We start from the raw sequence: 16,131 nt of genomic DNA, 5'->3' as shown, positions 1-16,131 counted from the left end.
TACACAAATGACAAACCCCTGGGTAAAAGCAGAATAGCTCATCTGATTGAACAAAATATGCAATTGTCATCCTGTTGTACTTTTGATGCATAGACTATTTACTGCTTCTAGTTAGAAAGGACTATATAAAGCTTTTAGAGTAGAGAATATGCAAGTAACTGTTGTCAAGCAGGTGTACTGCTGATTAAACCTCAGCATGCATAGGCAAATTCAAATTGTCGTTAATTAACCGTAGAACCACTCCCGGAATGGTCCACAGGCAACAAGACACTTCGAAAGCAGATAACAGATTAAGTACTCTGAAAACAACAACTAATGAAACAAGTAGAGGCATTAATATTTGAGTAACAATCATCCTCATTGACAACTAAATAAAGACAATGCAAGCATATAGTTGAGATAACAAAAATTCTGTTCCAAAACTTATAGCTAAAGTTCTCAAAATCTATGGGATAAACTTGGAGGCATAAAGCTTCCGATGAACATGACTTGTCTTCTATGGACGAGCTCCTCCTGCAGCAGCAGCAGCAGGGCGAGCTCCTGGAGCAGCACCAGGCCTTGGTGTATCCTCCTGTAAAGCCACAACCATAATCAACCACTTCGACGATAAACCAACTTTACTGGATAAAGATGACACAGTTACATATCAATCAATTTAACTCTACACAAAATTAATCTCTGATATTGGCTTCAACTTCTTGGCAGAAAGTCAAACACACAAAATGACTTTACCAATCCACAGTAGACAGAATACGAAAGATTACATAACAATTTGGTTGACAGCACATAAAACGATCGCAAGTTTCACCTCTTCTATCATATAGAAAAGATGACTTTCCAAAATATATTTGTAATTTCCCATGTTCCCCAAACTAACGTTTAGTCCTCATGACTTCAGCACATATTGGCAATCTCTGATGAAACCAAACATGGGGCATTGAGCCACAAACTGAGCAAGAAGGAGTATCTCAATATAAGAAGACTAATTATTCATACACCTAGCCGAGAGTCCACGATGTTCACCCTGTTATACAATAGAAGGGGTACATTTGGACACATGAATAGAAAAGGTTTGGATCTATTGGGAATTTTTAGCCTGTAAAAAAGTCGATGGTATCTCCACCCCAAGCAGAGAAGCTTACAAGAATTAAAAGCCACTAAATTCACAACACAAATGCATGCTAATGTCATACCTGAGGGATTAAATGGAGCCTTGTCTAAGTTGTTTTACCCCAACCTAATCCAATATATGAGTACATCCCACCCAAAATAAAACTTATATTGCTGGCCTTCGAAAGGAGGAAACACAAATTTAAAGGATTCTTTTAGTTGCAATCATCAAAAAAATTTGGGCAATAACAGATCATGGGCACAATATGAAATCCATACTTTCATCTTCACTATTTTGGTTTCAATACTCTTTTCCTTGCAAATTGGGCTAAGTAATAATCAATTTCTTCTACCACTAAAATGCCTATTTGACTCTCTTCTACTATGAGGCATAGATAACAAGTTGCAAGTCATAGATGATGGTTAAGCATCCCATTAAGATTGGGTCGTAAGGAAAAAGTCACAATTCCTGACACAGTGAGATTAAATTGTTAACATGACACAAGCAATTTCAAAGGTTAAGACTGTTAAGTGTCAAAATGACCCAAGTTGCGGGAGTTTTTTACGGAACATAAGGTTTAATGCAGTTTTTCCCCACATATACTGCTTAGCAAGCCACCAAACACATGAATCTGTCACACTCTCTACATAACAGTGGAGGCATAGCTATAAAGGAACATCTAACTACAAAATTCAGACCTGAATTGATCAGAGATATGCACACAAAATGAGTACCTAAAATCATTTCCACTCCTCACATTTTCACTGTTCTAAACTTCTAATTAGCCCAGGGCAGGAACAATTAATTACAATTATCACCAACAAACCCAAAAGCCAAGAGTATCATTTTAAGCACATACACCAATTTAGATGCCATGCAGTACACATAATAAGCAACCAAATAAATATATCAATCAGCAAATGAAATGGGTACCTTGCGTCTAGTGTAACGCTGTGGTGGGTCACGTTTCCTCCTGTCAGTGCGAGATCGCACCCTCACTACATGGGAGTGGATAGCACAAGAAACACAATACTGCATCTTGGTGTACAGCTTTGGGAGTGTGTACCCTTCAAAATTACACACACAAATCCACAAGCGGTCAACAAAGACAACTCGACTTCACATAAGAACTCGACACATTCACATTACAGATTACACAGAACAGGAGAGAGTTACCATCATAGACACAAGCTTCTTGAACATCACGAACGGCAGCTTGTTCAACAATGTTCCTCACAATAAATCTCTTGATGGCCTTGTCCTTCACACAACCAAAATCCAACAACAAAACATTAACGCTCAAAAGACGACACTAACCCTCACATTTCTGCAAATTAACCAAATTGCAAGCATATTTATTTCGTAATTGATATAATTATCGGTATATCAAACTATCAAAACTCATTTGAACATTACTTTCGATTCATCGAGAAAAATTACACCTTGATTACGTTAAACAAACATACAAAATATATTACGATCCTTTGCAAATTCATAGAATCAAACAACAAAATCCAGAAACATAAACAGACGTACAAATTCATACCGAATTTCAAAAACCGCCATTTCATACATTCACAGATTCATTAAAAAAAAATCGAAAATTAAACAAAAATCGAAAAAATAATCAAAAATCAGCGAGAAAACGAGAGGAGAGAGAAAGAAGACCTTAGGGCAGCATTTGCCGCAGTTAGAGCAGCGAATGAAGTTGACATGGCCACGGCCGTGCTTGTTGCGACCTCCATTCCTTCGCTTGAAAGTCTGCCATTAAAACACAGAAGAAGTTAACAAAGAGATTTTCAGATTAAGGAAAAATTCACCATTGTTTCAGATGAAGAGAGAGAGATGGAGAAGATCACCATTGTTGAAGGTAGAAGATGATTCTCTCTCCTCAGGCTGCAGCTGCGCTCTCTGAGTAATTAGGGTTTCAAAAGTGATAAATGTGTGAGGGGTTTTTATATTGGACACTCACTTACCCTCGCATTCCCTACTCTAAGATTGTGGAGAAAAAAAAATAAAGGAAAATAATAATAAGATGTCTCAAAATTAATATGCATTTTGCTCCAAAAAAAAATAAAATTAATAAGCATTTTTTTGCAAAGATTTTTAAAAAAAAAAAAATATGATAAGCCTTCCCTTAAAAAAAAATAAAATAAAAAACAAACAAAAAAAACCCTATTATTAGTAATGGTGTGCAAAAAACTTGAAAATAGGTGATATTTAATCAAAAGTGTAAGTAATCAAACTGGAATTTTTGGTATAAAGATTGTATTTTTAATACGGAGTGCACGGAATTAAATAATTAAAATAACGAATATAATTATTTAAAAGTATATACTACCTCTGTTACATATTATGTGCACTTTTTTTTTCTTCAAAAAAAAAAATATTATGTGCACTTTTTGGCTATTATTTGTGAGATATAAAAAATTCCAAAGTTCCACATAATATGTAATAGAGGTAGTAAATATAATGAACTGATTAACCAGGTATTAAGGGTTTGTTCTGATTTTAAGAACTGAACTCATCTGAGTTGAACTGAATTGTTTATGAAAAAAGGAAATTAAGAACTGAACTGAACTAAACCGAATTAAGTTGAAGAGAACAGGCCCTAAAACGCATAAAATATATTAAAACATATGAGATAAAATATTTAAATACTTGTATGTAATAGTTATATATGCAAGTTGATAATTTTAGAAGTTTTGTATTTTTTTTTAGGACAGAAGTTTTGTACTTCGTATAAAGTAAAAGTTATAATTTAAATACAAACTTTATTTTTATATAGCAATGTTTTTAATTTTTTTTTAAAAATCTAATTTTGGAGGGAAAATTTTTAATAGTGTTTTGCCACGTCTCCTCCTAGATTCGCTTTTAGAATTATGTAATAGATAGATAGATAGATAAAATCCATTTGTTTTTCACGATTTCATGTAGTTAAACTTCATATTTTGTATTCGTTCAAAAAAAAACTTCATATTTTGTCCAAAGATGAATCATGTCAAGGAGCATCTCAACTTTCAACAAGTGAAAGGCAGACTGATGAACAAGAAAGAATACGACTTACATAAGATGCTTCCCAAGTATTCTCGGATAAGTTAGTTTCCGGTATAAGATCACCAAAGTTAATAGGTAGACCGTAGATTTAGGGCTTGTTCACATTTACTGAAGTGAGCTGAATTGAACTGAACTGAACTGAACTGATTGGAGCTGAACTAAACTAAACTAAACTAAACTGAGCTGGAGTGATTGGAGCTGAACTGAACTGAACTGGGCTGAAATAAATATTTTACGAGAGAGGGAAATTAGGAGCTGAACTGAACTGAACTGATTGAAGCTGAACTGAACTGATTGGAGTTGAATTGAACTGAACTGAACTGAAATTAAGTAAATGTGAATAGGCCCTTAGTTGGATAAGTTTTTATAAATCATATTAATACAAAACTAAAGATAATTGTGATCAAAGTTGTGTGTGCTTAAACATCTAATATCATGCAATCTAGTCTTCTTACCCCGTTCTCGAGCACTAGAAGAATGTATTTGTGTGTGCTTAGAACATCTATTATAAGGACATGGTGTTGTCGAGGTATCATTCATACTCTATAAGTCCCTAAATTACATTCCTACTTCTAGAATTTATTTCTCGCATAATAGAGAGAAGTAGGAATGTACTATTTATGAGTTGTTGAGGACTCAAACATCAAAATTAAGCTTGACAATTTTGTCTTACAATTATATTCAATTGCAATAATTCAATTGACCAATCCCTATCTTATAATTTTTTTCTTTTACTTTGTAACACACCTTACTATTGTAAATTTGTACTCCGTAATTTTTTTTGAGGGAATTTGTACTCCGTCATCTTTTTTGAGGGGATTTGTACTCCGTAAGTAATAAGAAATGAACTAAGCAGTTTCTTTTAGTTATTTTTATGCGAGGAAGCCCCGGTTACTCAAAATGATAAACGTTTTTTTGTAAATCAAATGGCAAAGAAGTAAATAAGTTACCTCGTTTTCCGTAAATTGTATTTTTATAATATATTTTCTCTAACTTGCCAGTTGGCATTTATGAATCTTCGTAACAGCAAAGTTAACGTGACGTTAACTTCTAAAGCAACATCTCTTCTTCCTCCTTCACCTACTTACTGATCCTCCATTTACTTTCACCATTCGTAGCTCGTGAACACCAGACCACTTTCACCACCACATTATCGACGGCTTTGCCGCCGATCTAAACAAAAACCCTAATTGAAAAGGGTGAAAAGAATGGTATGGTTAACCCTTAGTGGAAAGGTTCGAGTTCTCTAGAAATTGCACCACTACAATGGTTTGAATTCTCAAGTAGTTGTGGCCCACCTCCAATTGTCTTCTATGGTGGATGGTAGCTCAACTCGTATGAAGTAAAGAAGAGAGAGAAATTAGAAGAGGATAGAGGAGAGAGAAATTAAAAGGAAGAGAGAGAAATATTTGACCAATTTTACCTAACGCCGTCACCTAAAAACGTTCATCTCTAATGACACTATTGCCCTTACTTTTTCAGATGAAAGTACAACTTTACCCCTTGATAAACAACTCACGTTTCTCATTCTGATAAACTTGAATTTGCTCATTTTTATGCTAAGCCGTATTTATAGATAATTATACCAATTTTATTGTTACGAACAATAATACACATTTATGATTTTATGAATTTCTTATAATTGAATTCCACATCTTACAATCACTAGCAAGGGAAATGAGGCACTACAGTAGCCACTGTGACATAAACCAGCACTTGAGAATACATGCCAATAAAAAAACCAACGGAGTATATGAGTGATGCTAATGCGACACATGACGCTCAAAATCACCCTACAAGTCATTGCCTAAAGTCCAAGACTGTATTCAGCTCACAGAAATATGGCTTATCTTGAATATCGTGTTCAAGTTTAGCAAAAGCTCAGGAACGAGTTAAGGACATAAATTATGCAGTCTACGCGTCTGCACTTGTCCACAATAACATATCGACATTCTGATGGGAACAAGGGAAGACAGAAGACGTGATATGTTTGCTGTTCTCTGAACTTAAAGCATGGCATAACAGAAATTGTAGGATAGCATGACATAAGCTTTTGCTGTACAAGTAGGATGATTACTAAGCTTGGGTGCTGTACGGAGCTACTCTTGGAACTTTGGAAGCAGCAAGAACGGGTATCTCACCCGATATCACATAACCACATACTATGGTGTACTGACTAACAGACTTTGGAAGGAAAAATAACATATGGAGTAAATAGGAACAGAAGATCTGCACACAATCTACATGAAAAAGCCTCAGTGAGTGTCAGTAGTTAAGACAAGTTTATTAATATGTCAAAAACACAGAACATTGAAACGGGATTACGAGACCCTGGAGAGGAAAGCAAGCCTGTTTGTGATGAGACAGCAAAGCAGACCTCCACAACATGGCTTTCCTCTCTTTCTAAAGCATTATATTTATTCCTCTGCCAAATGATGGTATGTAACAGCTTAGTGGCTGGGGCATTCTTTTTCATACACCTCGCTTGCATATTTCCAGTTCATAATCTTCCAGATGTTCTTCAGATAATCAGGTCTCACATTCTTGTACTGCAAGAGGGAAAAACAGCAGAAATGTCAACAAAAGCCAGAACCAATAACCATTTTATAAATTGAGATACACAAAAGGCTAGCTTATGTTCATATATGCAAGACAGGAAAATAACATGCATGGAGCATAGAGGACATTAGATTTCCAAAACAAGAAAGAATTATTTGCAAATTAAGTTAGAAATTAGCAAGATTAAGTTTTTTAGAAAAAAGGATTTGGTTTTGTTCTCTTATACTCATGCTATTGGTTTAAATTTGATGTCTTTGGTAGACGCTAAATGGCCTTTAATCAATAAGTTTGTCCACAAGAAAACATAGATCCTCTACTCGTTTGAAGTCATTGCAAGCAGGAAAGCATGCCAGCAGTTTGGCTCCTAAGGCATCAACTGGGACAGTAGGCAAGGTCCTGGTTCAGCGATTTTGCAGGGGAGGACAAAATGGGTGGTGGGCTCTTCCTCTCTGCAAGTCTACCCCATTCCGGTTGTATAAAGAGGATCAAATTAGAGGAAGGCATTAGAGAAATAGACTTAACAATCAAATTTGGCTTTGACCTTGCTTGGTGAAGTGAGGAAGAAATTAGGGCTATGTAATTTGACATAAGTTTGAAGGTTTCCTCTCTGCTCCCCCATCCCTCCTCCCACTTTCCCCTTCTCATCTATCTTTGTTTTGTTATTGTCATTGATCAAAAGAAATGAGATATATCTGAAGCTGAAATTCAATCGGAATCACAGGGGTGAGTAATTTTTGAAGAAGATTATACGCTAAATATTTTATCGGGTTATAGAGTTGAGGGAAGGAATGATGCGTGGAATATAAAGGGCTTCTTAATGGCAAAGGTACTTGGGGCATTGAATAACCCCTTTGAGGAGCATGGGGGTTAGAGATGAATCTCTTTGTTGTCTATGTTAGTATGTTATAAAACGACTTTAGTTGTTCATCTAATTCAGTAGGGATATTGACATGCTCTGTTTCCGCATACTTGAGAGGAAGTGGAATCCTACGGTAGATAGCTCAGACTAACATGCATTCCACCTCGCAGACACTCAATACTTGCTTCAACAACATCTGCCTCAAAGGTTCAAATTCCTGATGCCTAATAAAATAAAAATAGAAGATGAAAACCCATAGCTTGTAAACTTTTTATGCTGGCACTTTTTAAAAATCCCATAGCTTGTTACCTCAAAGGCCTATTACATATTCTATGCTGTGCAACCGGTTTCTAAGACCATTTTGGTATGTTGACTTCAAGAGGTTTACTAGCGCTCAGCTTTATCTATCAAAAGATACACATCCATTACATAACCTTACAAGGACTCATCTAGATGGCAAGCCCCTACATCCTTAAACAATGCACATTGCACAATAGTAATTTTTCTGAAGTAAAGTTTAAAAAGATCCAAACGCACAGTCTCACCCCTATTTAATAAAGGACTGCTTCCCAGAGACAAGCTAACTAAAGAAATGCCAAGAATCACCAAGATAAGGAGAGAGCTAAAATGTGAGCAGTTATTGCTGTGTAGAAATATTTAGTACAGTTTGGAGGTTCCTCTGTCTGCAAGCTTTAAAAGTCACGAGCTCATAATGCAGCCAATGGAGGCATAGGAACTTTGACTAGGCTGAATAGAGATTCGCTTCCCAGAAAGGCCAGTCATGAGCTCATGACCCATTATCAGTTTATATCTTTTTCATTACCATAAAATAGAATATACGAAGTGCAATCTGGTTAAAAATAACAATTTGATGTGAACAAACTACAACTTTCTGCTTGCTTCATCAATATATAAAGTAAACCAAGAAGGAAAACGCGAAGAAAAATTCTGCAGGTTTTCTACGAAGGACAAATAATGAAAATTTTTTACCACATACAAGCGAGAGTCCAATATTAGAGACCAAAAACGCTCAAATCATTAAAATAAAAAGGAAAAAAAAAAGAAAAAGAGAATATCTTTAAAGAACTACCTGCAGGTAATACGCATGCTCCCACACATCTATACCAAGTATAGGAACCAAACTTGGTCCTTTAGTTACCAGAGGGTCCTGACACAATAAAAAAAAAATAGCTGTCATAAACAACCATACAGACTAGAAAAACCCAACAGCCAACATGCAAATGAAAGAGGATACTATCACAGTATCACTCTGTCTTAATTTGAGTACAAAGGAATTTCCTTCTAAGAAAATCACGTTAGAAACACAAGAAATTTCAAGCTTTGCTCCTATTAATTAAAGAAAACAATCTGGGGCCTCTGGCATTCACCTGATTTGGAGTGGTTTCAACAAGAAGCTTCTTCGACTGTGTGTCAAGTCCAAGCCACTGCTCCAATGAATACAGATTATCACACAGTTAAGAAGGGGTAAAAGAAGAAAGGTCAACTAAAGGTTTCTAAGACTGAAACTTACCACCCATCCAGAACCTTGTAAGGCAGCTCCTTCTGCATTCATTTTCTGGATAAGAGCTTCCAGAGAGCCAAAGTTTGAATCAATTGCCCAACCCAGTGAAGCTTTTGGAGGCTCACCACCTCCTTGCTGCAACAATGTCATGATATCATTTACATCATCTGTCTAATTTCACACAAACTAGATAACAATAATATCTCAGTACTGACACTTACACTAATTGGAGCAAGATTCTTCCAGAAAATAGAGTGATTTACATGACCTGCCATTAAATTTGTCCAAAATCAACTCAAAGATATGAATAAAACACTGATTAAAAGGTAGGATCTGTAGGAAGCAAAGAAAACATTGAAACATCATGGAATAATTATACATATAATATTATAATGCCAAAAGACAATGTAGGAGACAATGCATAAAATCAATCAGTTGATCAACTATTAAAATTCCGGCAGGAAGCATAATACAGAAGCAGTTAAGATTCTTGGAAGACCGCAATCTGCAAGTACAATGGCAACAAGACAGCTTCGGAAAACACTAGACACAAGCTAGTAATTGTCCGCCTTGCTGCTCGCACTTTGTAGATTCAATCTTCTTCAATCCTTTTTCAACCTCGTAACACTCGAAAACAAATTTGATGAAACCTGTTTCAACAGATTCTCACAGAGCAGTGGCGTTGAGAAAACCTCTCATATCTACCAAAGTATCAAGTATTGCTCATACCCTCCCCTCCCCCTTGACTTTTGCAACCTAAGGAAGTCAATTCCAACATTCCACCACCACATAATTTAAGGTCACATAGACTTCACTTTCAAGTTTTAATTCACAGCCATATAACTGAAGACTTCGTAATTTGATAAGAGCTGTACAAATTTCACAGCGAAACTGTGAAAGATGACTCTAATCGGTTGAAGGAATTCAAAACTGTTTACTCATATAACTCCAATTTGCAATCAAATGAGTTAAAATCTTATCACAAAAGAAGTAATGCTTTTAATTCACAGAAATACAACTGAAGACTTCAAAATACAATAAGAGCTTAATGAATCTCACAGTGAAAGAAATTAAAATTGTTCTCATATAGCATATGTCTCCAATCTATAATCTGATGAATAAAAACTACTCCGTATCATATTAGAAATTATCACAAACAACTAAGATTTGCATTTAAGTATCCAAATTCTATATTGAATCTCTCAAACAATTACTACAATCGAAATCGAAATCGAAAGTTAGAGCAATCGTGAAAAAATCAAGAACATTTCATCATCGTTGTACGACACGTATCTAATAAAGTCAAATTAATGAAAACTTCTAGACAAATTCAAATTCCAGAAAAATCAAGAATCCGAGCTCATAACATGAAAAATTAAAGCACAAGAAAAATTAAAGAGGAGAGAGAGAGAATCGAACCTCCGCCATTGAATTTAATGGCGCTTTGAAGCTTGACGACAGACGAAGCATCGCCTTTAGCAATAGCATCATCGAGCTGTTCAAGAGCTTTGTTGTAGTTAGTGATGTAAGTCTGATGATGCTTCTGATGATGAAGCTGCATGATTTCGCCGCTAATGGCAGGCTCAAGAGCGCCATAGTCGTACGGAAGATCAGGGAGAGAGAAAGTCTGCAACGATCGACATTGAAGAAGAAGACCTTGGTTTGAAGATGCAGAAGCTAGGGTTTTCCTGGTCATCAGAGTTCGAAGCGCCATTTTTGTCGAAGCTTTTTTTCGAGGAGCTTCGGTTGGAAATGGGGGAGGAGGAGAGAGAGTGGAGAAAGGTGATGCTGGCTGCTGGTGTGGATTATAAAGGGAAGGTACAAGTGGCGTTAGACTATGAGGAAGTTGTTGGTTTTGGACATTTGGGTGTGGGTTTAGATGGCACCCTTATATTTTGTCCACGTCGTCTTTCTAAGAGCTACTCCAAACTCCTACTAGTATTAGGGTAGGTTCTATTCAACTTATTTTCAATTCACTTAAAGTTCAGCTCTAATCAGTTCAGTTTCTAATTTCTTTCTCTCATAAAATATTCATTTCGGTTCAGCTTCAATCAATTCAATTTAGTTCAGCTCAGTTCAATAAATAAGAACAAGCCCTTAGTTTAGTACTTTAGTGTAGAGCTAGGCATGGGCAGGCCGGCCCGCGAGCGACACGGGCACGGTATGGTAGCGGCTAAACATGGGCAACGGGCCGTGCCGCGGTGGGGGGCGTGCCATGCCGGCGCCGCGGCGGGCCGTGCCGTGCCTAATTTTGGCACACCCCAGCCCACGGCACATCACGACCCACGTGCCTGGCGGGCCGTGCCGTGCCGGGCCGCGGGCCCGTGCCAATTTTTTTTTTTTAAAATAATAAATGTAAATAAAAAACGATATATATATATTTTTTAGTACAACTTAATTTTATATAAATAATGTGATTAATTTATGTTTATGTTAATGTTAATATATTTTATTTTGAACAACTTTATTTTAATTAAGGTTATATAAATTATTTATCTAATTATGTTTAAGTTTAAATAAACAAATAAAAACAATTTTATTAATTTAGCAAAAAACAACAATGCATATAATAAAAAAAAAAATTACGAGTGCGATAATTCGAAAACACAAAAAATTGAAGAATAACTTAGTTTATTATATGCCGGTAGCCGGTACGATAAATCGATAATACAAATAATTAATGATAATTAAAAATCGTACAATATTTGGTGAATAACTTCATTTATTATACGGAATACGAAGTTCGATAATACAAAAATTGTACAATAGTGTATAATGTAAATATGTAATAATGTAATTATTATTGTTCGTCTTCGTCTTCTTGTGGTTCAAGGTCATCGGCCAATTGAGTTGATTGAGAAGTATGAGAACTAAAAGAAGTCGACGTTCCTTCATCATCGTCGTTTTGTGCATAAGTACGATCTTGAGAACGAGTTTTGGCATCCAACCAATCCTTGAAGCAAACACACATTTCAAGTGTTTCGGGTTTTAGTCTTGTTCTTCTATCGTCTAAAACCCGTCCCGACGCACTAAAAGCTCTTTCGGAGGCAACGGAGGAGACTTGGATAGCAAAAATATCACGAGCCATTGCCGACAAAATTGGATGTTTCATGGTTTGTGATTTCCACCAATCAAGGATGTCGAGGCCAAACTTCTCTTCATCGTCCATGCCTTTCATGAAGTCGTAACTTAGGTACATTTGCAACTCCGAAACATCGCTTTGTGTTCTCCTAGTTGATGTTGATTCCGTACCTGAAAACTTGGACATCATGTTAGCAGCTTGTGCAAATAAACCTTTGGCCCGTTTACTTATGCTTTTGGATGTTTGAGAAGGGGCAAATCGAGACACGGTTCCATATTTACTTTCATAAACTCTATATAAAGAGAAAAACTCATTAGTCACCTTATTTTTAAAATTTTCAACATCATCTTCCAAATTCATGTTACTATAATAAATATCAATTAATAAAAAAGTGCCATCATATTTTTGCCTAGGATCTAAAATAGAAGCAAAAATATAAATCATAGGAATATCAGTGTAATATTTACGCCATTTTTCTTCCATAGATGGAAGAAATCTATGATATTCAAATTGTGATCGATGTTCGGCAAAAAGTTGTGCAAGTAAACATGCATTGCTAAGAAAAGAATGGGAACAAGGATTATATACAGAAGAAAAACAATGTGTCATACTATATAGTAATTGTAACAAATTCATATATTTTTCACAATTAGCCCAATCATCTTCTAGTAAAGCACATTGTGGAAATTTCATATTATAAAAAAGTGTTAAATCAACCTTGTACTCGATTGCCCGACTCAACATTTCATAGGTGGAGTTCCACCTAGTTGGACAATCCAGTGCTATTTTTATAGTCTTTCTCCTTTGTTTCCTGCAAAAACCTTTCCATTCTTGATATCTCAAGTTAGAGCTATTAATAGACATAATAGCATTCCTTATTTTGTGATAAAATGGACCAATTGCTTGTGTTCCATCCTTCACACACAAGTTAAGAACATGACAAATGCATCTAATATGAAGTGCTTCTCCATCTAATACTAAATCGATCAATTGGGGTTTAACCAAATTCGCACTATATGTCATAGAAGTTGCATTATCGAAAGTCATAGACATGATTTTATCCCTAAGACTATATGCATCAATGGCTTCCATTAAATGATGAGAAATGTTGAGACCGGTATGAGGGTATTCAAGCATTTTAAAATGAATGATGCGTTTTTGTAACAACCAATCATTATCCAACCAATGACAAGTAACACATAAATAGTGAAGTCCGTATCCACTATCCCATGCATCGGTAGTTAAAGAAACTCTACTAGGAAGATTAGCCAATTCATTTACTAATTTCAATTTATACTCTTGATAATTCTTCATGGCAGCAGATCGAACGGTTTTTCGGGAGATTTTTTGTGTTTGGGTTGTAGTGCTCGGTTAATGTAGTTGTTAAAGGCATCATTTTCGGTGAAAAGAAAAGGTTGTTCGGCATGTACAATCATTCTCCCAAGTTCATCCCTATCTCTCTCATAACTATAAGTGAAGCCTTGTGGATGGAAATGAGAAATTTTGGTTTGGGTTGGATCATTAGATGGTCCACCACATCTTTTTGAATGTCTACTAAGGTGTCCCGTCCCTCCCTTGGTATCGGCCGAGAAAATTTTACTACAAGTCCGACACCGGGCTTTGGTTCCATTTTTACTCAATTGATAATGTGCCCAAACTTCACTCTTTCGGTTGGTTTGAGCAAATTCCTCTTCGGTACACCACTCTAATATGTTAGGATTTTGGGTGTTAGGCATTTGGATGGATTGTTCACTCGACCCGGAGGCTTGTTTTTGGCTACCTTGGTTACTAGGAATAGAAAATTCATGTTGTGATCCGTATAAATGAGGTGAGAAATGGGTTTGTTGAAATCCCGAACTAGGCATAGTCCAAGGAGCCATATCATCCATTTGTTCGTGCCCTCCCGTGGTTTGGGGATGAAAGAAAGGGGTGGAAGTGTTTGGAAAGGGCATGTTACGGGAGTGAAAGGGCATGTTAGGGGAGGGAAAGGTGTTAAGGGGGGCATTGAAGTGTTTGGGTTTGGTGATTCCCTACGTTTTTACTTGGCTTTTCTAGAGGAGGAGGAAGTGTTCGGGTTTGATGCCATGATATTTAATAATAATAACAACAACGATAATAATACAAATAACAAATTAACAATAACAATAATAATAACAATTGACAACAATAATAATAACAATAGCAATAAGAATTAGTAAGTAGTTTTTATATAAATTAAGTTTTCAAAAATAATTATAATAATAGTAGATTACTTAGGTCAATGAGATCCCAGGTAGGAGAGGTTAGGAACGACGTTGTCCAGAGCCCAAGTCCCGCCTTAGACAGATTTCACTAACAATCTAAATTATCCACAATAAAAATAGAAAGTAGTTTTTATATAATTAAGTTATTCCAACTTCCAAGAAAACAATAACAACAATAATAATACTAACAACAACAACAACAACAACAACAACAACAATAATAATAACAATAACAATAATAATAATAATAATAAATAATAAATAATAATAATAATAATAATAATAAATTAAAATAAAGTTGAGTTAGATCTTACAATGAAGCTTCAATTGCTTTCCCAAATTTATAATTTCCCGATCCCGAATTTATAATTTCCCGAGTGTAAATATAAGATTTTTTTTTTTATAATTTTGGTAGTAGACTAATAAAAGTAAAAATGTAAAATTTATAAGAGAGTAGGATTTTTTTTTTCTTTGCACAAAAGAGAAAGAGAGTAAGATTGTAGGAATTAGAGAATAAGAAAATTAGAGAATAAGAGAGAAGAGATGAGTTGATGAATTGTGAAAATTTTGGAGGAAGAAGTGAGGTATTTATAGGGATTTTGGGTGGGAAAAATAGCCATTTTAGAGCCGTTTTATAGCTGTTGGAAAACGGCTACTTCCAACGGCTAGGCACGGGCCGTGCTGTGCTGTGCCGGGTCTCGTGCCGCCCGCCGTGCCCGTGCCATTTTCCGAACTTTGTGTTCACGGCACGGCCCACGGCCCACTGGTGGGCCGCCGTGCCGGCGTCATGCCGGGCCCGTGCCGGCACGGCCCGTGCCCACCTTTAGTAGCGGCCTGACACGGTACCAATATTCTCATGCATATTCTCAAATTAGACAATTAGTAAATTTATCAAATTATATCATTTCTATCATGCATATTCTCAAATTATCCAAACCAATATTACACATTCAATTATCATATCCTTCATTCTCACTTGTCCAAAATGAAATCTGAATCTAACAATCTTGCCAACAAATCTCAATCGTAACAATCTTGCCAACGAGAATCTCCTCATGTTTCTTTCTTGATATTAGTGAGAACAATAGAAACAGATGGTGAACTCAAAGTGAAGACTTTTTAAGATTAGGCCCATTTGATTTGATGTAAAATATTTTCAATGAAAAATTAGTTTTCATAGAAAACATATTTTCAAGTAAAAGCACAATTGTAAATTAGTTTTACTGGCATACAAGGAAAGTCAAAGAAAAAAAAATTGGATTGAGGATGAGAAGATATATGAGAGGAAAGTAAAAGGAAGGTAAGGAGGAGGGAGGAAAATGTAGCTTTTCTGATTTTGTGAAGGAAAATGTTTTCCACTTGCAACTTTCTATGAAAAAAATTATTTTCCACCCTATCTTTTTTTTTTTTTTACAATAGCAAATTCAACTATTACAAACTACGAAACATTTAAACGAACCAAACTAGCTCTTACAAACCAACATAAACAAAAGCAAAAACTTAAAAACTTTTTTATTGACAAGTCTTGATTATTTGTTACCAAATATGCTTGTCTTGGATCATACTTTTTAATAGGCACCACAGTTGAAATAAGGACGAAGTAAACATTGTTGTTGAAGGGCAAAACCCATAGAGACGAAAGGGTTGGTAAAAAGAGAGTGTCATGGCCACACCGGATAAAACGAGTCGTAACTTGCG

The 16,131-nt window shown here is 35.8% G+C and overlaps 2 protein-coding genes across 2 annotated transcripts in view; both read right to left on the bottom strand.

The window, feature by feature from the left end:
- Positions 1–316: 316 nt before the first annotated feature.
- LOC145586123 (small ribosomal subunit protein eS26z-like) lies at positions 317–3,098 on the bottom strand. The gene is made up of 5 exons (XM_081642871.1): positions 2,971–3,098; positions 2,780–2,872; positions 2,288–2,372; positions 2,045–2,178; positions 317–571 (listed from the first exon to the last, which is right to left on the bottom strand). The coding sequence occupies exons 1-5, from the start codon at positions 2,971–2,973 to the stop codon at positions 497–499; spliced, it is 390 nt and encodes a 129-aa protein (XP_081498997.1). The 5' UTR covers positions 2,974–3,098; the 3' UTR covers positions 317–496.
- Positions 3,099–6,353: 3,255 nt separating this feature from the next.
- Positions 6,354–16,131, bottom strand: part of LOC145586119 (superoxide dismutase [Mn], mitochondrial-like) — a 62,913-nt gene continuing 53,135 nt past the window's right edge. Inside the window, exons 2-7 of the mRNA XM_081642865.1 lie at positions 10,528–10,862; positions 9,330–9,376; positions 9,118–9,243; positions 8,975–9,031; positions 8,677–8,754; positions 6,354–6,717 (exon numbers count right to left, since the gene is read on the bottom strand). Coding sequence (XP_081498991.1) covers positions 6,619–6,717; positions 8,677–8,754; positions 8,975–9,031; positions 9,118–9,243; positions 9,330–9,376; positions 10,528–10,822 — 702 coding nt within the window. The 5' untranslated portion in view covers positions 10,823–10,862 and the 3' untranslated portion in view covers positions 6,354–6,618. The remainder of the gene's footprint in view (positions 6,718–8,676; positions 8,755–8,974; positions 9,032–9,117; positions 9,244–9,329; positions 9,377–10,527; positions 10,863–16,131) is intronic.

This window comes from Chenopodium album, chromosome 16, assembly GCF_948465745.1.
Source record: "Chenopodium album chromosome 16, dcCheAlbu1.1, whole genome shotgun sequence".
NCBI classification, from domain to species: Eukaryota; Viridiplantae; Streptophyta; class Magnoliopsida; order Caryophyllales; family Amaranthaceae; genus Chenopodium; species Chenopodium album.
Note: the sequence above shows the minus strand (reverse complement) of the source record. Positions and strands in the feature narration are given on the sequence as shown.